At 41.9% G+C, this 25,739-nt stretch overlaps 1 protein-coding gene and 1 pseudogene across 1 annotated transcript in view; both read left to right on the forward strand.

Moving 5' to 3' along the window:
• Dnajc1 (DnaJ heat shock protein family (Hsp40) member C1) overlaps positions 1-17,356 on the forward strand; it is a 210,355-nt gene extending 192,999 nt beyond the window's left edge. Inside the window, exons 10-12 of the mRNA XM_005325773.4 lie at positions 1,512-1,560; positions 14,295-14,719; positions 17,154-17,356. Coding sequence (XP_005325830.2) covers positions 1,512-1,560; positions 14,295-14,719; positions 17,154-17,222 — 543 coding nt within the window. The 3' untranslated portion in view covers positions 17,223-17,356. The remainder of the gene's footprint in view (positions 1-1,511; positions 1,561-14,294; positions 14,720-17,153) is intronic.
• LOC144367363 (dynactin subunit 4 pseudogene) lies at positions 3,772-12,870 on the forward strand (annotated as a pseudogene).
• Positions 17,357-25,739: the final 8,383 nt, after the last annotated feature.

Raw genomic sequence — 25,739 nt, forward strand, 5'->3', positions numbered from 1 at the left:
ATCAGTCTACCCACCTAACTTGAAGTCCTTAACAATCATACTTTCTGAGCTTTTATTTTCAAATTTTATTAAGTGAAATATGTTGGTTCAAGAATATATGTAGATTAAGGGGCTTAGTTGTGGCTCAATGGTAGAGAGCACTTGCCTCTCACTGTGAGGCCCTGAGTTCCATCCTCAGCACCACACAAAAATAAACAAAATAAAGATATTGAAAAAAAAAATATGTGGATTAATGGAATAGAAAAGCTTACAAAAAATTGTCCATGTGTACAATAGAATATTACTTTAATAACATTTTAAATTGGCAAAAGCTATCTTGTTAGAGATGCGTTGGGGCAAATAACTTCATTTAAAATTCTTAATTTGGGCTCAGTTTTTTAAAAAACATAAAAATCAGAACAGCAGTTGTTCATGGCAGAGTAAAAAGAGGACTTTCTGGAGTAATAAGAATGTTCTATAATTCAATTGGGAAATTATTGACATAGATCTATTTTTTAAAGAAAGTTGTTGAATTGTACATGTAAAATCATATGCTCTGTAAATTTTATCTTTTTAAAAGAGGGGAAAAAATAATATATATATATATATATATATATATATATAGAGAGAGAGAGAGAGAGAGAGAGAGAGAGAAAGAGAGAGAGAGCAAGCTATATATATATAGAGAGAGAGAGAACTCCAAGGCATTATCAAATAAAAAAAGCAAACTAGAGAATGAAACATACAAAATGGTACTATTGGTTAAAAAATAAAGTGGAAAAGAATTACCACTAAATAAAACTACTTGTGTGAATCTACACTCAGATGTAAATGGATCATGATTTTTGGATCCAACTTCCCCACACCACCGAAAGATTCTTCCTCTAACATTCACTGTTAAAGTTATAGTATCTTAGGGTTTCTTTCTGGGATACATAGAATTTTACATTGTGAGATTATTAGTATAAATGATGATTACCGTAGTCACTGATACGACATTCCTCAATTTCTAGAACTCTAACTAAAAAAAGAAGAAGAATGAAAGAAAGAGATGAAAATGACCCACTTGTATTTACTCTACCACTGAGACACATCTTCAGTCCTTTTTTAATTTTGAAACAGGGTCTTGCTAAATTGCCAAGGCTGGCCTCAAACTTAAGGTCCTCTTTCCTCAGCCTCCCTAGTAGATGGGATTATAAGCTTGCACCACTATTCCCAACAAAAGTAGCATGTTTTAAGAGGCAGCCTAGTGTAATGGAACTGTCACTCAGAGGTAGTGAGATGATTTGAGTTCTTGTTCTGATTTTTCTGCTGAATGGATAGATATTTGGGGTCAAGCCATTTAATCTCTCTGGGCCTCAGTTTCTCCAATTGGTTAAATAAATTCATTGGACTGATTGATGGCTGAGTGTCTTCTAGGCCTAAGATACAATGAACCCTGACTGTTCACATGAACTTGACATGAAATAGGCCACTCAACTTACAAGGCACATGGAAAGTAAGATATTTTGCTTTTCTTATTTTTGAAACAGGTGACAACCAAAGCCAAGCAACTGAAGGATTCAGTTACCTGCTCTCCAGGTGAGTTATAGAACGTATCTTATCTCACTAATATATAGTGGTTTGTTCAAAATAAATCATTTCTTTATACTTATTCAAATACAAAGGTATGATAAGGTTTGCCCAATGAACTCTTATCAGTCTTAACTCTAAAAAAAATTGTAGGCACCAACAAGCCAATCCTGCTCTAAAAAAAATTGTAGGCACCAACAAGCCAATCCTGCCCTGTATATATAGTTGGTGCTAAGAAGATATATTTAATAAGTTTAAATAATTATACAAATCTTGTTCTTCTCTAGTATCTGTGAGACAGGGAACATAGTAGAGCATCTATCTGCCCATTACACAAATTCACCACTCACATTTCCCCACACTGTCCACCAAAACACACACCAGCATTACCCTTCGGGATGGATAAGCAGCTTTCCTGAGAATTTGTGTTTCTCAAAATCTGTGTCTTCCAAGATTAACTGGAATTTTATTAGAATCTCTATACTCTGCTTGGAACCAGGAAGTAAAAAGTTCCCTCCTAAATCTTCCCACCTACCTCAAATACAGGTTCTAGAAAGAGTAATGCAGAAAAGTCAGGTATTAGCAAACCCTAAGATCTCCAGATCACCCCCCAAAAGGATTCCACTTGGTGTTTTCCTGGAAAAGGACATTTCCAGGTTCCTTTTCTACCAGTGAAGTTATTGGTTTGGACCATGAGGCAGAGCTGGGCACTACATGTTGTTTGAGAACAGTCTGTCTGCAAGACGGTCTCCACCAATATGTTCTTGAAAAGCACTGCAGCTTACAGTAATTAGCAGACACAGATCTTTCTAGATCATTGCTAGAGGGACAATGCTATGAAGACAACAAGAAGTATGTAGTTGAACATTTAAGGAAGCTCTGCCTGTGATTGGGAGAAGAGTATGTTCACCCTTTAGTGTCAGTGGCACCAGAGGCAGTTTCATGCAGTGCCTAGAACCTATGTATGTAACTCACAGTTAGAGAGGGAAAAAAGTAAAACCTATATGATATTTGGCCATATCCAAATATCCTATAGCTTTCTAAAAGTAAGTCTCAATCACAAGTATATTCACTGAATTCCGTATTTTATTTTTTAAGAGCCTTAAAGATCCAAAGAATTAAAGCTGGGTTCAGTGGCCTGCACCTGTAATCTCAGCTTCTCGGGAGACTGAGACAGGAGGATACAAATTCAAAGCCAACCTCAGCAATTTAGTGAGAACCTGTCTCTAAATTAAAATGTTAAAAAAGGGCTGGGGATGCGGATGCGGTTTAGTAGTTAAGTGCCCTGTGGGTTCAATTCCCAGTACCAAAAAAAAAAAAAATCCAAAGAATTTTGAAATTAAAATGTTTATTTTGTTCACTATTTTAAGTATTTTCCCATAAAACTGTGCTTGCTGAAATATTAGAAAATCTGAACTTGTTTCCAAAGATTTTGTGAATGCTTTTCAAAGATTTTGATGTAGAAAAGTTCAGAGAACTAAAGCTGGCTGATTAGAACACAAAGTAGAAATAACCATCTACCATAGGTCAAAACCACAATCCATTCAAGTAAATGGTCTTTTCTTATTAGAGTTGCTATAGTGAACATAGAAAGCAATGCCCATTAGTAGAAACTCAAAAAAAAGTAAAAATAAACCAAAAGAAGAAACTAACAATCTCATGTATCCTATTCATTGGTGTTATTTCTTCAGAATTTTATGTCATATTTTATAAGAATGTGACCATAACACAATGGCTTTGTATTTTTTCACTCCATATGCCATATTTCTATATTATCATTTTAATGACCACATAGTAGTCCATAATATAATTGCATCATAGTTTATTTAACAAGTTCCTATTATTGGACATTTTGGCTCTTTACTCTCTTGTAAAGAGAAAGGGGTGAGGGTCTCACCATGTTGATCAGGCTCAAACTCTTGATTTCAAGCAATTATCTTGCCTCAACCTTCCAAGTATCTGGGATTGCAGGTTCATGCCACTATGCCTGGCTTACCTTTTTATTCTTTTTTAAAATTTTTTATGAAGTAATTATCTCCAGTTTACATAGGCAAAATGATCCTTTGGAGTATAGGAAGACTAAATTAAGATTTTTACCAATATTGGGGTGGGGGGAGCAGATACTAGGGATAGACCCCAGGGTACTATACCACTGAGCTACATACCAATTCATTTTTTGTTTTTTTTATTTTAAGACAGGGTCTTGCTAAATTTCTGAGACTGGCCTTGAACTTGCAGTCCTGCCTCAGCCTTCCACCTGCTGGGGTTACACGCATGTGCCACCACACCAGGCTTCTACCTATTTTTATTTTTATATTAAAACAGTGAGAAGGGAATTAAGCTTTATATATATATATAAAATCAGCATTTTTACTGTGTCCATTATAAAATGGTACTGCTACAGAGGAAACTGAAATTGCCTAAAGGAAGAGTGGAAATTCCACAGTGCTAACAGGTTGGGGTGGCCTTATTGTCATCCTTTCATGTTCAACATATTACAAGAAAATATCTCATCAAGTGGGGTTAGCACTAGAATCTCAGTGACACTTTTTAGTAAGATGGAGAGTAACAATGTGATTATTTCATATTAAACAGTCTTCCTAATATTTTAACAAAGTGCGTTAAAAAGATATTTTTCATCAAAAAATGTTAATTTGGTGCCAGATATTAAAATAGTTGCTTTACTATAAGTTGGTTGGTTTTGTTTTGTTTTGTTTTGTTTTTTCGTGTGTGGGGGGGCAAAATTATGTGACACATAAAAACTTTCATTTTTACAGATTAAAAAATGTCTTCTGGCATGATGGCTCATGCCTGTAATCCCAATCACTCTGGCAGCTAAGGCCTGAAAGATCTCAAGTTTAAGGCCAGCCTCAGCAATGTAGTGAGCAATAATAATAATAATAATAATAATAAATTAATGAAAATGTTCAAAGTACAATTTTAACCATAAATTCTTCAAACAAAGCTCATCTTGTTAAAATATAAGTATATAACACTTTCCATTTAATTTACAAAACAACTAATTGGTTTAGGGAAGATTTCTATGAAAATCCCTACAATTTGGATTGCAAAATGAATATTACAGTCAAGTAAGAAAAGGCAACAGTATGCTACACTGCATACACTATATGATGTATGATGATCATTAAAAATCAGACACCAGGGCTAGGGTTGTGGGTCAGTAGTAGAGTGCTTGCCTGGCGTGTATGAGGCATTAGATTAGATTCTCAGCAACATATAAATAAATAAATAAATGTCCATTGACAACTAAAAAATACAGGTAGTAAAGGTTACTTCAAGAAAGAGAGATTCTGAAAAAAAAAAATCAGAAATCCTTGAAATGAAGGAAACAATAAACCAAATAAAAAACTCAACAGAAAGCATCATGAACAGACTAGATCACTTGGAAGACAGAACATTAAATAATGAAGACAAAGTATATAATCTTGAAAATAAAGTTGACCACACAGTGAAGATGGTAAGAAACCATGAACAGAACTTCCAAGAATTGTGGGATAGCACCAAAAGACCAAATCTAAGATTTACTGGGATACAGGAAGGCACAGAGATTCAAATTCAAAGGAATGCACAATCTCTTCAGTGAAATAATATCAGAAAATTTCCAAACATGAAGAATGAATTGGAAAATCAAATACAAGGAACTTACAGGACACCAACTGTACAAAATTAACAACAGATTCACATTATAATGAAAATGCCTAGCACACAGAAAAACGATAGAATCTTAAAGGCCATAGAAGAATGAGATCACATATAAGGGGAGATCAATTCATATCTCAGCAGATTTTTCAACCCGGACCCTCAAAGCCAGTAGATCCTGACACAACACATACCAGGCTCTGAAAGAAAACGGATGCCAACCAAGAATCATGTCCAGCAAAATTAAGCTTCAGATTTGATGGTGAAATAAAAACCTTTCATGATAAACAAAAGTTAAAAGAATTGACAGTGAGAAAGCCTGAGAGAATATCCTCAGCAAAATATTTCAGGAGGAGGAAATGAAAAACAGTGAAAATCAGCAAAGGGAGAAACTACACTAAAGGAAAGGACAATCAAAGTAGAAACCAAGTCAAGTTAAAAGACAAAAATAAACCAAAATGTCTGGGAATACAAATCATATTTCAATGATAACCCTGAATGTGAATGGCCTAAACTCATCAATTAAAAGACATAGACTGACAGATTGGATTTTTAAAGAGACCCAACAATATGCTGCCTTCAAGACACTCATCTCACAGGAAAATACATCCACAGACTGAAGGTGAAAGGGTGGGAAAAACATACCACTCACATGGACCATGTAAACAAGCATCAGATAAAGTGGACTTCAAACCCAAACTAGTGAAAATGGATAAAGAAGGACATTTCATACTGCTTAAGGGATTCATATATCAACAAGACATAACAATCATAAGTATCTATGCCCAAAACAATGGGGCATCTATGTATGTCAAACAAACCCTTCTCAAACACAAGAACCAAACAGACCACAGCACAGTAATATTGGGTGACTTTAATACACCTCTCTCACCACTGGATACATCTTCCAAACAAAAACTAAACAAAAAACCTATAGAACTCAATAATACAATCAATAATTTGGACTTAACAGACATATATAGAATATTCCATCAACAAGCAAATATACTTTCTTCTCAGCAGCACATGGATCCTTCTTCAAAATATACCATGTTATACCACAAAGCAAGTCTTAGCAAATACAAAATAATAACGATACTAACCTGTATTTTATCTGACCATGATGGAATGAAATTAGAAATCAATGATAAAGTTAAAAGTAGAAGCTACTCCAACATCTGGAGTCTAAAAATACACTATTAAAAGAATAAAAGGTCAACAAAAACAACCTGACATTACATCTTAAAGCCCTAGAAAAAGAACAAACCAACACCAAAAGGAGAAGTCAGGAAATAATTAAAATCAGGACAAAAATCAATGAAATTGAAATGAAACAATTCAAAAAATTGACAAAACAAAAAGCTGATTCTTTGAATAAATAAATAAAATTGACAAAACCTTAGCCACCCTAATGAAAAGAAGGAGGGAGAAAATTCAAATTACTAAAATTCATGGTGAAAAAGGAATATCAAGACAGAGACTATTGAAGTACAGAAGACAATTAGAAACTGTTTTGAAAATTTATGCTTTAGTAAAATAGAAAACCTCAAAGACACCGACAAATTTCTAGAGGCATATGATAAACCCAAACTGAGTCAAGAGAACATATACAATTTAAACAGATCAATTTCAAGCAAGGAAGTGTAAACACCATCAAAAACCTATTAACCAAGAAAAGCCTGGGACCAGACAGATTCACAGCTGAGTGGTACAAGACCTAAAAAGAAGAATTAATACAAATACCTTCAAATTATTCCGTTAATAGAAAAGGAGGTAACCTGTCCAAACTCATTCTACAAAGCTAGTATCATCCTGTTACCAAAACCAGGCAGAGACACATCAAGGAAACAAAATTTCAGACCAATATCTCTGATCAACATTGATGCACAAATTCTCAATAACTTTGGCAAATCACATACAAAAACATATTTAAAAAATAGTGCACCATGAGCAAGTGGGGTTCATTCCAGGGATGCAGGGTTAGTTCAACATATGGAAATCAATTAATATAATTCATCACATCAATAGACTTAAAGAATCATACGATTAAATCAATTGATGCATTTGACAAAATACAGCACCCTTTCATGTTCAAAACACTAGAAAAACTAGGGATAGTAGGAACATACCTCAACATTGTAAAAGCTATCTATGCTAAACCCAAGGTCAGCATCATTCTAAATGGAGAAAAATTGGAAGCATTCCCACTAAAAACTGGAACAAGACAGGGATGACCTCTTTTACGACTTATATTCAACATAGTCCTTGAAACTCTAGCCAGAGCAATTCAACAGAAGAAAGAAATTAAAGGGATACAAGTAGGAAAAGAAGAACTCAATCTATCATTATTTGCTGATAAAATGATTCTATACTTAGAGGATCCAAAAAACTCCACCATAAAACTTGTAGAATTAATAAATGAATTCAGCAAAGTAGCAGGATATAAAATCAATACCCATAAATCAAATGCATTTCTATACATCAGTGATGAATCCTCTGAAAGAGAAATTAGGAAAACTACCCCATCCACAGTAACCTCAAAATAAATAAATAAATAAATAAATTACTTGGGAATCAACAAAAGAGGTGAAAGACCTCTACAAGGAAAACTACAGAACACTAAAGAAATTGAAGAAGACCTTAGAAAATGTAAAGATCTCCTATGCTCTTGGATAGGCAAAATTAATATTGTCAAAATGGCCATATTACCCAAAGAGCTATACAGATTCAATGCTATTCCAATTAAAATCCCATCGTTGGGCTGGGGTTGTGGTTCAGGGGTAGAGCACTTGCCTAGCATGTGTAGGGCCCTGGGTTCCATCCTCAGCACCACATAAAAATAAATAAAATAAAGGTATCATGTCCAACTACAACTAAAAAATAAATATTAAAAAAATTATAGTTCCTTATAGAAATAGAAAAAGCAATCATGAAATTCATTTGGAAAAATAAGAGACCCAGAATAGCTGAAGCAATCCTTAGCAAGAAGTGTGAAACAGGAGGCATCATAATACCAGACCTTAAACTATACTACAAAGCTATAGTAACAAGATTGGCATGGTATTGGCACCAAAATAAACATGTAGATCAATGGTACAAAATAGAAGACACAGAGGCAAACCCACATAAATACAGTTATCTCATATTAGACAAAGGCACCAAAAACATACATTGGAGGAAAGATAGCCTCTTCAACAAATGATGCTGGCAAAACTAGAAATCTATATGCAGCAAAATGAAATTAAGCCCCTATCTTTCACTATGCACAAAACTTAAAGTGGATCAAGGACCTAAGAATTAGACCGGAGACCTGCTCCTAATAGAAGAAAAAGTAGGCCCAGATCTTCACCGCATCAGATTAGGCCCCACTTCCTTAACAAGACTCCTAAAGCACAAGAAATAAAGTAAGGAATTAATAAATGGGATAGATTCAAACTAAAAAGCTTCTTCCTGGCAAAAGAAACAATCAACGAGGTGAAAAGAGAGCCTACATTTGGGGAGCAAATTTTTGCCACACACACATCAAATAAACCACTAATCTCCAGAATATATAAAGAACTCAAAAAGACTTAACACCAAAAAAACAACCTAGTCAATAATTTGGGCTAGAGGAACTGAACAGACACCTCTCGAAAGAAGATATACATTCAATCAACAAATGTTCAACATTTCTAGCAATTAGAGAAATGCAAATCAAAACTACTCTTAAGATTTCATCTCACACCAGTCAGAATGGCAGTTATCAAGAATACAGACAACAATAAGTGTTGATGAGGATGTGGGGGAAAAGGCACACTTACACATTGCTGATAGGATTGCAAATTTGTTCAACCACTCTGGAAAGCAGTATGGAGATTCCTTAGAAAACTTAGAATGGAACCACCATTTGACCCAGCTATCTCATTTCTCAGTCTCTACCCATAGGACTTAAAATCAGCATACTGTAGTAACACAGCCACATCTATGTTTATAGCAGCTCAGCTCACAATAGCTAAACTGTGGAACCAACCTAGATGCTCTTTAATAGGTGAATGGATAAAGAAACGATGGTATAAATACACAATGGAATATTACTGAACATTAAAAAGAGAATAAAGATTGGCTCCTCCCTCTCCAGATGGCATCCTTGCTGCAGTCGGAGTGGGTTCTCTATCTAGTCCAAGGAGAAAAGAAGGTTTGGGCCCGCTTTCGCAGCTCTACTTTTGCCACTATTGTAGCAAGCTGCAGTTGCTGGAATGTGTGTCTCACAAGGTGGACTCCCATTATTGTCCCAGTTGCTTAGAAAATATGCCATCAGCTAAAGCCAAACTAAAAAAAAAAAAAAAAAAAAAAAAAAGTAGATGTGCCAACTGCTTTGCCTGTCCTGGCTACATGCACACACTATCTACCTGGGCAACAAGCATCTCCACACAGCTCCCAGATGACCCAGCTAAAACCACCATGAAGAAAGCCTATTACTTGGCCATGGATTTTGTCGCTGGACATCTAGAGATGTGGGCATGGCAGACAAATCTGTAGCTAGTGGTGGTTGGCAGGAACCAGAAAATCCTCACACACAACGGATGAACACATTGATTGAATAGAATATTACCAGCAGCTTGCTCAGAAAGAGAAGGTTGAGCGAGATCACAAGAAATTGGCACAGTGTAGAAACTATATGCCCCTGGCTTTTTCAGACAAATATGGTCTTGGAACCAGGCTTCAGCAACCACAAGCTAGTGCATCCATCAGTACCCTTGCTGGGCTTTCCCTTAAAGAAGGAGAGGACCAGAAAGAGATAAAGATTGAGCCAGCTCAGGCCATGGATGAAGTGGAACTTCTACCTGAAAACTATTACACAGGACCAGTAAATTTAAAAGAGGTGACTACCCTTCAGCAGCGCCTCTTACAGCCTGACTTCCAACCAATTTGTGCTTCACGACTCTATCCTCGTCACAAACATCTTCTGATCAAACGGACCCTGCACCACTGAAAATGTGAACATAATTTGAGCAAGCCTGAATTTATTCCAACATCTGTCAAATTCAAAATCCAACTGGTTGCTGTCAATTATATTCCAGAAGTGAGAATCGTGTCAATTCCCAACCTTTGCTACATGAAGGAGAGCCAGGTCCTTCTGACTCTTTCGAATCCTGTGGAAAACCTTACCCATGTGATTCTGTTTCCAGAGTGTGAGGTGGGGGTCCTGATGATATCAGTAGCACTGGTAAGGTGGTAGTGTCTCCCAAAGAGCTCATTTTAGCTGGCAAGGATGCAGCAGCAGAATATGATGAGTTGGCAGAACCCCAGGATTTTCAGGATGATCCTGACATTATAGCCTTCAGAAAGGCCAACAAAGTGGGCATTTTCATCAAAGTTACCCCCCAACGTGAGGAGGGTGAAGTGACCGTGTTCTTTAAGATGAAGCATGATTTTAAAAACCTGGCAGCCCCAATTTGCCCCATTGAAGAAAGTGACCAGAGCACAGAATTATCTGGCTCACCCAGCATGTGGAACTCAGGTTGGGCCCATTTCTTAAAAGGTTACTTTGGTGGGCAGATTCCACCTGAGACAATGTTACCACAGACCTGTATTAAAACATGGAAGCTCCTGCTTCATTATGCTTTGTTTATCATGATGTACCCATGCACTACTCGGTCCTTTTCCTAAGAGTGGGAGCATAAGCCAGGCATCAGGAACACAGGGTTCCTCTTGCTGTCACCTCTATTGACACCAGTCAATCTGTGTTTCCCTCACTGAGCAACATAGCTCCATCCCAGTAAAGGGGATGGCTGTTTCTCAGAATGGTGTTAGATTTACCACCTGAGAAACTGACTATACTATCTCTTGATCTGATCTACAAAGGATCCCAATCTGACAGTTGAAACTTAATAGTGATAAGCCAAAGGTGGACCTGCTATTAATGATCCAGCATTGGTTTCAATGTACCAGCTGCTTTCTGCATTCCAGTATATATCATCTAGCCATCTAAAACATACCCCTTTATTTGCCAACATGGCTCTCATTTTGTCATAGATTTATGTTTGGTAAAAAAAAAAAATAGAATTGACATATTATCTTTAGTTTTGTGATGTTTGGAAAAATCTATGAAATAATGCACTCTCATTTACCCTCTTTCTAGGTATAGGACACTAATTTATTGGTTGCTTTTAGTTTTTTCCCAGAACAATGTGAAGCTTTTTCTTTTAAGAATGTGAAAGAAGCAAGGATGTCATATCAAGAGGGTAGCAAATTCCATTTGTTTTAAGTTTTGCCCCAATACCTAGGAATGAATGCTGCCACAGGACTCAGTCTTTGTTCTTAACCCTCATCCTCTCTTTTCTGCTCTGCCTTTTTAATTCAATAAATTGTTCTGAGTTTAAAAAAAGAGAGAGAGAGAGAGAGAGAATAAAATTATGGCATTTGCAGGTAAATGGATGGAGTTGGAGAATATCATGCTAAGCGAAGTAAGCTAATCCCAAAAGAACCAAAGGCCAAATGTTCTCTCTGATAAGTGGATGCTGATCCATAATGGGGGGCAGGGGGCATGGAAAGAATGAAGGAACTTTGATTGGGCAAAGTGGAGGGAGCAGTGGGGAGGGTGCATGGGAGTAGGAAAGATTGTGGAATAAGATGGACATTATTACCCTAGGTACATGTATGACTGCACATATTGATGCGATGCTACATTGGGTTCAACCAGAGAAATAAAGTTGTGCTGCAGTTGTATACAATGAATCAAAATGCTTTCTGCTGTCATACCTAATTTAAATAAATTAATTAATTAAAAAAATCAGACACCAAAATAAACAGAATTTGGAACGAACCTACTAATTTAGTATTTTACCCAATATTAAACAACTTTTTAGTCTCTTTTTTTAATATTAATAATATTTTCATGATGATGTTTTGTTTCACTTAGTGTTTTTAGAGCTCGGCATGGTGGCCCATACATGTAATCCCAGCAACTCAACGCAGGAGGATTGCAAGTTCAAGGCCAGCCTCAGCAATTTAATAAGACCCTAAGCATCTTAGTAAGACCCTGTCTCAAATTAAAAAATAAAAATAATAATAAAATATATAATAAAAATACCTAGGTGAAGTAGCACTGTCTTCAATCCCCAGTACCAAAAAAAAAAAAAAAGTGGAGATGTAGTTCAGTGGTAAAATGCTACTGGGTTCAATTCCCAGTACCCCCCCACACACACACAATTTTTTTTTAATGTTTAAAATCTATTTATTTATTTAGGTTTTGGTGATTGATTACCATTGTGCTACATCCTCAGCCTTTTTTTACTTTTTATTTTGAGACAGGTTCTGGCAAAGTTGCTGAGGTCATGGCCTCCAACTTTCTATCCCCTTGCCTCAGCCACTGGGATTACAGGTGTGCACCACCACACCTAGCCGCAAATAAAACTTCTTGACAAGTAATAAAATTTACTTCAAATAGCATTTAAAAAAATTTTTTTAAAAATTTTAGATAACTGTTGTTTCTCATTTTTATCTTTAAATTGATTTTATTTTGTGAGTGTGCTTCATTATTAACATTTGTAATATATTAATATAATTTATGAATAAGTAAATATTATATGTTAGAATTATATATTGAAAAGTGTTCTACTAAACATGTTATCAAAAAGTATGGCGCTCATGCTTGAGATTTCTTCTTTGTTTCTGCTTGTTTGTAGCATTCAATACCAGACGAGGACCAACCAGATATCTATCTGTAAAGAGTTATTTTAGTCAATCATGACAGATCCACTCATAGCCACTAAAAATGATGTGTACTGCCACAGACATAAAGAGGGGGAGGCAAAGACAGATGCACAGTGTGTGCTTTACTTGTTTCTTTCTAGATATTTGTACACTCCACACACATACACTGTGTCTCATATCCCAAACCATTATTGCCTTGGAAGAAGAAGCCTGGGAACCAGACAGAGAGCTTACACTATTTGAATATATTTATTACGTGCAGGATCTCCTTTTATTTTAAAAAAGCTGACCACCCCCCAAAAAAAAGAAAGAAAGAAAGAAAGAAACCATCACTTCAAAATGTGAGATAAGTAAAATACTGCCTCTTAATAGCTACATAATTATTTCCTTAAGAGAACCTCCTCTAAATAAAAGTCATTAAGTAAATATATTTCAAGGTTTACCTACATTTGACAAACTATCCTCCAGAAAGATTGTATCCTCATTGTCTGATATTCTAACCACTAGCTACTTAGAGCTATTTGAAATTAAAGTTTAAATTATATTTTAATTAATTAAAATTTATTTATTTGTTTGTTTGTTTATTTCAATGGTGGGGGATTAGACCCAGGGGCTCTCACATGTTCTGCAAGCACACTACCACCAAGCCACATCCTCAGTCCCCAGAATTAAGTAAAATCACAAACACTTCCTGGACTAGCTTATTAAGTATTTAATAGCAACACAGAATGTTTTACTAAAAGCCCAGGGATAAGACCATTTTCTGCTCTCACTACCAGCACATGAATGCACCTGTTTCTCAGCGTCTTTATCAGTACCGAACATTGTCATACTTACTTGTCTTTGCCAATTTAATAATTGAAAGATGATAATTTGTTGCTTCAATTTGCACATCTCTAACATTTGTTAGCTATTTGCATTTCTTCCTTTGTTAACTTTTTAGTAAAAATTTTCTTTCTATGTTTAAGAATTCCTCTAATAGCTACAGAATAATTTACTCATGTGCATGCCAGAGACAGCATAGTATAAGTCTTGCCTGATTTGTTTTAGTTATGCTAACAGATATAATGAAAATGCTGGAGTATAAAGAATGTCCTTCCTTACCTAATAGCAGATTGTCCCTTTTCAGAGAGATCCTTGTGTTCTTTGATCATAATTATATATACAGTATCCCTCAGAGGAAAGAAATCAGACAAAAGTGGGTCCAAATCCTACCTCCTCTGCTTTCTGAGATTTTCCTGTAAAATTAATAACGATACCTACCTTTGTAGATTAGTATGAAAAAAAATGAGGTATGCAGAATGTCATGTGTGGCAGACAGCTCCTGTTTTCACTGTTGCCTGGTTTACCTTGCCTAGTCATCTGTGTGCTGTGGCCTTCTTTCCTAGGGATGGTCAGACTCTCTGAACTTAGATCCACAGTTCACAATTCCAGGCCCATCAAGGCAGCCACTGCCTTGCCAGATGACATCATCACCCATCGAGAAGATGCAGGAAGGGCAGTGGAGGAGGAAGAGCAGGAAGCGGACACTGAAATTCGGCCTAGGAGGAGGAAGGCAGCCAGGCTGCTTGAGGCAGTAACAAAGGTTGAACCAGAGGAGAAGTGTAGAGGAAAGAGGCAGAAGGACTTTGACATATCAGAACAAAATGAATCCAGTGATGAGGAGAGCCAGAAAAAAGAGAGAACTCGTGCTGCAGAGGAGCCGTGGACTCAGAATCAGCAGAAGCTTCTGGAAATGGCATTACAGCAGTACCCAAAAGGGGCCTCTGACCGTTGGGACAAAATAGCCAAATGTGTCCCAGCTAAGAGTAAGGTAAGTGAATGGGGAGAAAGGTGACTCTGTGCTAGTATAGAGTACCACCAGCGGGCTGCAGTCCCTGTACCTGCTTCATTCATCACACACAAATCTGTCATCAGCTGTTCGTCTGCTCTCATATTTGCCAATTATCTTCCAGCATATTTTTTCCTTAGCATATGAATCTGTGTGGTCATTTGATTGGTGGGTGTAAGTGAGGTCAAGATGCTAAAATTTAGTTATTATACAGACTAGCTGATTTTTCCCAGAGAAAATTCCAGTTTTAGAACATACACTTCACCTCTACAATCTTCCAGGCTCTTTGAGAGTTTGTTCTACTCAGTCAGGCAGTTGAAAGAAGCATGAACTGGCAAGCATCATCCTCACCAAAGAAGCAGCAGCCAGCCATGGCTGGAAGTGGGATGGGTCATAAAATGACAAAGCCCTCTTTGCTCTGTAAAAGGCTTAAAACCAAAAGAACCCGTGGGGTAGAACTACCTTGCTATTATCAAGATAACCATCAGTTCTGTGATGTGAATTTGGACCTGGTTGTAGCACCTGGCCGCCCCCAGGCTCCGAGGCAGGACTCTCTTGGGTGGGGTCAGTGTAGGACTGACATTTAGGTCTTGACCTGCCCTCTGTAATCTGGGCTGTTTATAATTGACTTCTTTCCTGTTTACAGATCTTGGTATCTGCTAAAGTGCACCTACAGGTCATTTTCAAATAAAATCTCAGAAGAGAAGAAGGGTTGTCTCCTACAGAGAGCCAGTCTCTGCCCCAGGCTTTGCTCTCCCTGCTGTGGGATCTGACAGTTTGGAGCTATAGAGCTTCAGGGTGTGATCTTTTCAACATGCCCCTTCCCGCCACACTCGTCTCCTGGAGTTCTCACAGTCTGAGGCATCAGGAATGCCAGAAATCAAAAGAACCAATCTCTAGTGCCTTCTGTGCCTATCACCCAGTAGCCTCTGGGCATACTGATGCTCATTTACATTCTTATTTTTTTTTTAATTGAAATTCTATGTTGGAAAAATCTAGCTTGTGGCCATCCATGTCCCTAAGTGCACAGGTCTAGTTATCTATCACCTACTTTAAGATGATGAAGTTGAGAGTTCCTGGGGAGAAAAATAAACCATTAGCAGTTGATCTATTTGGGAAGCACAGATTCTCCCACTCTCTCCAACTGGTTTGCCAGAAGTAATTATTTCCCCTGAGTTTCATTCGCATCAGTCAGGACACCAGCATTTATGAGTGTAATAAATTGGCAGTGGCTGCAAATAAAGGAGCTGGAACTGTAGATTCCTTGGGACAGAACACTCAGAAACCCATTGCCTAGGGGTTTGGAAGTGTCCCTGTTTTCAACCAGGAAAGAGCAGGGTTCCCATAAGCCTTGACTTGAGGAGTGGGTTCCAGAGCAGCTGCGCCCATCCTGGCTATGGAGGCTCCTGCCAGCCCTCTCGTGGGGACTTAGGGCGCCTGGGCAGAGCCTTGCCACCTCTCAGCTCAGCACTCAGGCTCATGCTGTGTGTCCAGGCTTCAGTTGGTTCCATACACAGAGTAGCTAGGGACACATGGCTGCTGAGGAAACACTGATATTTTTAAAGACCATAGGTGAGTGGTCTTAATAGATACAGGAAGGGCACTTCCTGGAAGATGCTTGTGCGCTACGGCCATGCTGCAGGCCTCAGAAGGGAATGTCCATGGCACCTTGTAAAGTCATCTGCTCTAGACAGAATTACTTACCCAGTCCCTGGCTCAACAAAGGCTAGTGTTGTTTGAACAGAAACAGAATGAATTCTGGAAAGTACCTGGAGATCAGTGTGAGAATGCTGAAGCCCCTGCCCACCATCACCCCTTCCCTTCTTTAATCCCACCGAAGGTACAACACCTCCAGGCAGCTGAGCCGAAGCTAGGCGAGGACAGCAGGATAGAGCATTCCACACACTCCAGAGCTCCCTGCAGGCCAGTGTCCTGGGGATGGGCTGATGTGGCCGCCCAGGAAGGTTTCAGAAGCCCCCAGGGAGAGGTAGACACAAATGAGAGTAATATTGTGGCTGCTGGGTCTCTTGCTTCTTGGTTTTTCTGAAGTGGCAGGTGATATCAGTGGAATGTAACATAATAACTGTCTTTAGCAAGTTGAAAGTCAAACCTTGTAAAGAGAATACTCCTCACAAACAGCTGTCCTGGGCCCTCACCCTTTGGTTAGCACTTTCATCTTGGGCGCTCTTGCTTGCCACCAGTTCCTCCTTCACCTGTCCAATGCGGCTAACCAGGTCTGCCTTGTGACTAGCTGGGCCTTCCCAGGAAACCCAGAAGGGGCTGGGACAAGGGCATGGACACAAGGCCTCCTCACTAGCACTGGGCATAGGCCAGCGCCCAGGCTGCACCCTGCTGGTGCAGCTGCACACACAGGAACAGGTCATAACTGTTCCACCTCTTCTTTTCCTTCCTACAGGAAGACTGCATCGCTAGGTACAAGCTGCTGGTTGAACTGGTCCAAAAGAAAAAACAAGCTAAAAGCTGAATGTTCTGGAAGATGATATTTGCGTTCATTTTCCAAAATGAGCATTTCAAAAATCTTATGCAAAAATTTGCATTTTGTACCTCAGTATTTCTATACGTCACGTGCCTTAGTAAAAAATAAATAAATAAATAATAGATGTTGTGCTGCATTGTTTAAACAAATCCTGTGTTAAGGGGATAAAAGAGTTTGGGTATTTAACAGATTATTTCTCCTCCCTGCAAAGTTTACTTTTGGGGGAATGTTTCAAAAACTATGTTTTAACAACCAGCTATACATGTTGTTAAAGGAACATACACATGAACTAATATGTAAGAATTCAAATTTAATGTGTTTCTCTAAAAGGCATACATTTAAACCAGGTGCATGACTGTAATCCCAGCAGCTTAGGAGGCTGAGGTGGAGGATCGCAAGTTTAAGGCCAGCCTCAGCAACTTAGTAAGACCCTAAGCAACTTAGTGAGACCCTGTCTCAAAATGAAAAATAAGGGCTGGGGAGGTGGCTCAAGGGTAAAGTGCCCCTGGGTTTGATCTCCAGTACCAAAAAAAATGTGTGTGTGTGTGTGTGTATAAAATGCATAACAATTAACGTCTTCATTGGGATTGAGTAACAGGATGAAGTTGCTTAGAGATAAACCAGCTGGCTGGCTAAGAATAACAGGAGGTTCTCTTAATTAGTTATGTATATCTAGGGGGTAAAAAGTGTCTAAATGAGCGAAGGACATAGGACATCAGGTGGTAAAGTCAGAAGTGTGGGCTGCTTGGTAGAAATGTGGCCCCAACTAATTGAATTGCCAAGGAACATGCAGAAAAGTATTAGGAACTGATGGAACTGGGTCCTGTTTTTATAAGACCTGAGTTAAAGTGACTGTTTTGTACTGTCAGCCTCAGTGGAGGCTGGTCTCATTGTTCATAATTGAGCTGGCGCTGTCTTCTGAGCCTCCCTTTTGAAATCTGTCACCATCTGCTAGTGCTGGACAGAGTGTGGTCACTGCAGCCTGAGCTTGGAAAACACAAAGGTGACCAGGGCACATTCCAGGGAAATGACTTGATAAGATGCCTATAAAGGTGTCACTCTTCCCTAAGGATTAAAATGAGGCTACAGCTTTCTAAAGGAAACATTGGGAGACAGAGGTCACCACTGCACTGAGTATTCACAAGAGGATATGGAGCCAGGTAAGCCAACCCTGAGCCCCTCCCCAAAAGCAGATGACAAGAGAGGCCTCTGGTGTCAGCTGACCTGGGTGCCACACAGCTCTGAGTAGAAGTTGTGGGGAACTCACACTTCAGAGGCCAAGTTTCCTAGTCCCCAAAAGAGCAGGTGACCAGCTCTGTTTTGCTTTTCACTGGACACCTGAGTTATGAGGAAGCTTCCTTCAGCCTCAGCGTCCTGGGGAAGAGAGGCTGTGTCCGCCTGGCCAGGAGGGGAAAGGGGACAGGACCTTGGCACTCATAGTGCTCACCTGCCCTCTTCCCAGCAACAAACCAGGGCCTTGAGTCCTGGGGAGGGCTCCAGGTGGTGCTCTCACAGGGCCACCCCCCCCTCCCTTATCTAGGGCAGCTTCAGAGAATAAAATTAGTACACGGGGAGGAACAAAGGAGAGAATGTCCTGGCTATGTTCCAGGCCTGGGTCCCTCTGGTCCAATCTCAGACCTATCATGCAGCTTGTGACATCCTGTGAACATCCTGCCATTAGATCACCCTTTTTATTTAAAGCATCTTAAACTGGATTTCTGCTACACACACACACACACACACATTCCACCTTGGAATCTCCAAACTTGCTTGTCACCTTTTCTCAACTCCTTGGGAATCTAAGGCATGGTCTCTTCAGAGGCCTGCCTCTGACTTCCAGGCCAGCAGCATTCTCCATGGCTCCCCCTCTTCTGGGGACTGCAGGAGTTGAGGGGTTTGATTGAAGGAGGACCAGTGGGGAGACATGCATGGGTTCCTGGCTCTCAGAGGCCAATGAGAGGGCAACACACACAAGGCTGTGGTCCAGTGAAGCCACCTCCAAAAGGGACCTAAAACATACACAGCCTGGGGACCAAAGCCTAGGCACCAGCTATGCTCACTGACAGCCCTGACTGCCCAACCTAGACAGCATACTGGGGCCTTCCTGCATCTTTCCACCTCTGTCCTCCCTTCAGAAGCATCCGGGTTCCCTGCACTCCCCAGCTGCTGTACAAGTGGCCTTTGCCTGCTTTTTTATTCTGCCTCAGCAAGGACATTAGGCAAGCACTCTGCCACTGAGCTATACCCCCTGCCCTTTTTTCTTGAAAGAAGGGGAGAGATGGCGAGCACTGCCATGTGAATGTCTGTTTGTCTGTCTTGCTCTGCCTGACTACACAGGAAGGCAGAAGGTCCCAGGTTGCAGGGTGGGGATTCCAGTTCTGCAGCACCCTCCAGGGACCTGCAGCTTCTTCGGAGTATGGTCTTCAGAGTCTGTAGGACATTCTTGGTTATATTCTCAACAAAGCCATTACTAAGTCTTTGGGGGTGAATTTGATACTTGCAAACAGCCAAAGATCCCTGGAGGACAGTCACTGTGCTGCATGGAACAGCACTTTGGGAAGCGTCCCCAGAACAAGGCGCCATCTCCAGGCCTGAGCCTCAGAGAGGCCATGTGTCTTGTTCCTTTGCTGTCCTGCTGTGTGTGGCATATGTGTAGTCAGACCCTGCTGGAGGTTGGGAGGTGGGGGTGCTGGCTTCCCAATGTGTGCTGAGCTATGTGACATCAAGATTGTCGTCTTAATTCTTAAACAGAGAATAATGGTAGTTGCTCTAGTTGTTGGGTGATGAATTAATTGTGAAATCTTGAACACACTACTCAGCTGGTCAAAAGCAATAGATATTAGGTTTCTTTCTGACTGTCCAAGCCTCCATTACCATCATCTCTGTGTGACTGTGCTTACCGTCACCAGAGCTGATGGGCCAGCATCAGGTTCCCTCCATTATCATTCCTAGCCTCCAGGCCCAGGGCCCATCTTGGGTCCCTATGTGGACTCACCAGCTCTGCGGAATCTTCCTGTGTCTTCAATTGTCATTCTCAGGGAGAGGGTCTAATCATCCACCAGGCGCCCCACTGGTCTCACCCAAAAAGGCCAACGCCTGTGCTGTAATGATCATTCTGAGGCAGCCAGGAGGCCAGGATGGACCAAGAAGAAACCGAGGCTGCACCTCAGTTCAGACCTCAGCTGGGCAACTGATGACCTGGGGCCTGGACAAATTAGTTTAGCTTCTCTCTTAAGTTTGTTTTTGGTAAGTAAAATGCAAGTGCTAATGTCTGATGACCAACTCGAGCCTAGTGAGGAAGGTGTTGGGATCAAGTTGTGCCAGATGGTTGGATTCAGGTTTGGAAAAGGCATGTGGTTCCTAGGGAGAAGGGGGCTTGGCACCTGAGGAGATGGGGGCAAGGCCTGAGGCATGGGGTCTATCCCATCCAGAGTCTCCACTAGGACCCAGCCGGGCTGAGAGCAGCAGATGGCAGATGTCTGTTTCTGTTGAGTTGTTTGGACAAAGCACTGGGCAGGCCCTGGGCACTGGCTCCCTCCCTCTACGGATACTGTGCCTGCTGCCCAGGCATCTGCTCCTGCCCACCTCTGAACAGCCAGGCCAGTGGCTCTGAGAGGGAACCCTGCCCTGGGATCTCTGTCTTCATCTTCTCGAGTCTTATGCTTTAATGATTTAAATGTACTTTCCCTATTAAGGGCCCAAATCTTAGCACTACCGTTTCTTTAAACCCCTGATAGCACCAGTTCTTAAAACCCACTCATCTCATTTGTTCTCATAAGACCCGTGCGGTCAGGCCAAGCTGGGTTCTCTCCCACCTGTGCCTTAGAATGCTCTGTCAGGGGACGGGGTGGGGAGTGGGCATGAGGGAAGCAAATTGCTTAGATTTTCAGCAGATCATCCGATTCTTCTGTGAAATTTGCCTTGGGAACGATGCAGACTTCCTGCGCGCCTTTCTCTCTTTGATGGCTCCAGGTGGGCCTGGGGCCTGTGGCCCTCTGCGCCGCTAGGGCGCTTTCAACTAGAAGCCTGCAGCCAATGGCTTTACTCTTCTACTACTGTTTGCAAACTCCCGTCTCCATTTGAAAATCAAATCTTTAAACTTTCCACTGGAAAAGTTTATGGATGCCTTATAAAGTTCCTCTTGCTGGACTTTACCTTGACATGTGCCACCCCATTCCCAAGACCCCTCCAATATAGAGAGCTGAGGAACTGTAACAGGCGTCTATCCCTGCTCAAGTTGTCAAGATATTTGCTGTAGTTATCTGTTTTAGCAGACAGGCTTTATACTGAAATTAAAATGGTGACGTGTAAACCGTGATGTTCTGTATACACAGGGAGTCCATGTGTCCCACACTGCCCAGGACAGTCTCAGTTCAGACCCAGCTCGGGCCATTCAGTTACCTGGCCACCCTGGGAATGGGATATTGCTAACACATGGCCACTCCCAGATGCCTGCAGATCCTGGAGGAATTCCCCAGAGGAAGAATGGTGGAGAGACTTCAGTGTGTTTTGGTTTAGGAAGCTCAGGAGGGGCGGTGGTGTGCCAAGCTGACCCCCAGACCCCCACAGGCCCTCCACTGCCACCACACCACCCAGGTGGTCTTGGGCCTTTTAAGATCAGGACTTGTCCCTGGTGGACAAGGTGAGGCAAGGCTTCGGATGAGAATGATGTGACTGCGGTGGCTTCACCTGTCGAGGTTGGGAAGATGGCTATTTCATCCTAAATTTTAAGGCCCCATCACCACCCCAGTTAAGGTCCTAATAAGCAAAGCCAACTTCATTAGCATGTGTGACTTCCCTTCTGAGTCTGCAGACACAGGTGCTATGCCAAGTCAGGGTCAGCTTGGGTGGTGGCTTCACAGACCAAACCCAAGGTTGTCAGATGAGTGGCCTCTGAACTGTGTTGGCCCTTCAGGTGACTGCAGCCTCCCTGGGCCATTTGCAAGGATTGGGGAGGCTCACCAAAGTCCTCTGCAGGTTGTAAAGGTGGTCTAGGGTGGCACAGGGCTGAGGTCTAGGCGGGGACTGGTCTTTCTAGTCATAGCAGCTGTCAGTAGTGCCTGTCCTCCCTGCCATATGGCTCTGCCCTCTCCTGTGTGGGTGACCTGTTGGCTGCAACCTTGGACTTTATATTCACTTGGGAGCTAAATGAATATGCCAGAAAACCAAGCGGCTGGTTGTTCCTCTGTGGCCGGTAAAGGAAGAATGACTGCCCAGGACAGACAGGGACCACTGGCCCCAGGGACAGATGCATATCAGCGAAGGGGTGCTGGGCACTGCCCTGTGGAAAGCCCAGGGGGCTAGCGACATGAGGAGGAGGGACATGCTCTTCCCTCCTGCCCTGCCTAGGACACAGCCAAGAGCTGGCACCTGGGCCAGAGGAACACACCGGGCTGCTCAGGCTGAAGCCAGGGAGCACAGGCTTCCTGAAAACCCCTCCCGGCAGTCAAGTTACCTTCTCCTGTCCTCCTTTGTGTCACATGCAGGAACTGCCCCAGGAACCTAATGTCATGGCGCAGGAAATGTTCTGTAGGACGGTGACTGCCTGCATCTTGCCTTTGCTACCATGAATGAACAGGCCCAAACCAAGAGTGTGAGGAGAGGCCCCAGGTGGCACCTCCTGTGTCGAACAAGGGAACTCGAACAAGGGAACTCGGGAATCCCGTGGTCCATGCCCTTCACAACAGCCTAGTGTTAGAGAAAGAAACTGAGCACGATTGGGGTGGCGAAGAGGGAGCTCCTCTTTTATGTTCTGCATCCTGAGTCAAAGGAAAATGAACAGCCTCCCATGTTTTCTCCTTACTCAAAAAGAAATACTATGTAAAACAGAAGATAAATTAATCACTTAAACCAAATCCTCTTGGCTATAGAGTGTTCCAGAAGGAAGATGTCGCCATGGTAAACAGTAGGTATCTGGACTTGACCTCACCGTTTCCCTGTTGAAGAACTCGCTGACAAAATCCCACTGGAAACTTCCCCTTTGGCCACACCTAGACCTGCCCTGTATATTAGAGCTAGAATCAGGGATGGATCCTGGGAAGAGCACCTGCCTGGCATGCACGGGGCCCTGGGTCCAACCTTGACACCAGGGTTCTGGGGACAGAGCCAGAAGAGGTGGTGGGGCCCAGCCACGGCCACTGTTCTTAAAGCTGGGCTACCTGGTGGCTTTCCAGAGCCGACTGACACCCTTTCCTCCTTGCCAGGAGGGCCAGGAGGCTGGTAGTGGGGGGCCTGGCAGAGTCATTTGAGGGCATCTAGTTATGCCTTACCCCCAGGGGCAGCCCAGGCTTTTGCTGTCTTTTTTCTGGTTTGGAGGGTTGGACTTTGATTCCAAAAGTAAATAAATTTTAAAAATGTAGTGTTGGGAAGGGTTATAGCAATAAAGATTAGTGTTATGGAGATTAAACGCAGGTCATCCATCAAAATGAAGAAACTCTCAAGCATTCAAGAGGTTGCAGAGCAAGTAAGGGTTGCAGGACAAGAAAGGGCCCTGGTTTATGAGGTCCCAACTCCTCCTTCTCTTCACTTGGACCAAGAAAAGCATGGAAGGTTCAGCCCAGCAGAGTTTCCCTCATAGACCCGCCATAAAACCCAAGAGCACGCATTTAAGTCTGTGTTTATGGTGCCAAAGTTTCACAGTGGGATAAACCACGAAGGTGTCATAGCTACGGGAAAGTCTCCCAGGAATCATGCTGGCCCTCCCAGTGAGGGGGAGTGAGTTCCAAAACAAGGCATGGTGAAGAGATGTTAGGGAGGCCAGGTGGGCTGCAGACCTGCCAGGGGAGTCTTAGACCCCCAACCGCAGAGCATTTTAGCATCCATGTCTGAGTCGTGCTCATGGTTCTGGGTGGAGAATCCCTGCACAGTGGGACTCCACTGATCAACCAGGGAAAGCACTGTGTCAGGCCGGGAGAATGCCAAGAAAACAGACACCTCATTTGTTCCCACTGCAGAAAACCCCTGTAATCCCAGCGACTTGGGAGGCTAAGGAAGGAGGATCCCAAGTTCAAAGCCAGCTTCAGCAATTTAACAAGACCCTGCCTCAAATTAAAATAAAGGGGCTGAAAATGTGGCTCAGTGGTAGAACACCACTGGGTTCAACAACCTGTTCTGCAAAAGACAATGCCCATCTGTGTTGCTGTGTTAGGCAGGAGTGCTGGCCAGGACACCCACTTGTCACGTGAGACAGGACAAAATACCAGATCTAGATGCATCAGTCAGAATTCAAGGGAAACCAAGCAGACTTGGTCAGCAAAAAAAAAGTGAATTTCTTGCTTTCATTTGAAAATTTAGAAGGCCCTATCAAAATTGTGAGTTTACTACTGCAAACCATGAGGTAACTTTTACTTACTGGTTGCAAAAAAATGAATGTGTCCCCCCCCCTCCTAAATTTGTGTATTGAAAATCCCAATTCCAAGGTAATGGTATTAGGAGTTTGGACTTTTGGGGAGCTGCTGGGAGGCGGAGGCATGAGTGGGGCTGGTTTCCTCCTGAGAGACTCAGGAGGAAAAGTCCAGCTCACCCCTTTCTGACATAAGCGGAAGGGAGCTCCGGAACAGGGCCCTCACTTGATCTTAGACTTGCTACGATAAATACATTTCTGTTGTTTCTAATCTGCTCAGTCTGTGGTGCTTGGTCAAAGCAGGCCCAGCCAACACTGGTCAACCTCACTGCACACACGCTCGGGGACACGGGTTAGGAGACATTAGTCTCCCCTTACTCTTTTGCCCTTGTCATCTGACCCCTGTGCCTCTCCCCACCACCAAATTTCCGTTTGTGTCACTGTATGTCCAGGAGATGCTTTCAGGGTTGACCTTCTTCAGTCCTGATGTGTCCTCTTTCAACTTGCCCAGCCTCGAAGTCTTTGGGGAATGAAGTGGGTGTAAATAAAACCTGAAGTCCTGGCTCCTCCTCACAGTCCTTTCCAGATGTCTCATCTCTGCTGCTTTTTCAGTCTTGACATCCCAGATCCTTTCTGGCTGTCCTCCGCTTCTCTAAGCTTCTCCCACCCTAATGACTTCAACTACTCTCCCCTACTTTAGTCTGGTTCTAGAGCCCCTTGTTCAAAACACAAACAGCATCATCCACTCTGTCCAAGAAACTGGTTCTTTGCTGAGGACCAAAAAAATCAGAGCAGAGACTTAGAACTCTGCCTCCCTGGGTCTCTTGTCAACAAGACCCTCGTTTAGATGGTGCATGCAAACTGTCTCACCCAGAACCAGGGACAGAGCTGTTCATTCCTTCCCCCACAAAAGCCTCCACTTGGAAAAAAAATAGCTCCTTTCTTTTCTACCCTGTTGCACTCATTGGTCACTGTCCCCTAGGAACCCAAATTGCCACATCAGTTTGACTTCCAATCCCACCAGGGTTTCTCCTATGTTTGTTTTCTGCAGTGCTGGGGACTAAACAATTCTCCGAGCTATAGCCGCAGCCATCTCCTGTTTCTTCACTAGTTCCTCTCCAGTCCCTGGGCCATCGGGCCTTGACTGCACTCTGTGTGCTCTG

This window comes from Ictidomys tridecemlineatus, chromosome 10, assembly GCF_052094955.1.
Source record: "Ictidomys tridecemlineatus isolate mIctTri1 chromosome 10, mIctTri1.hap1, whole genome shotgun sequence".
Classification (NCBI taxonomy): domain Eukaryota; kingdom Metazoa; phylum Chordata; class Mammalia; order Rodentia; family Sciuridae; genus Ictidomys; species Ictidomys tridecemlineatus.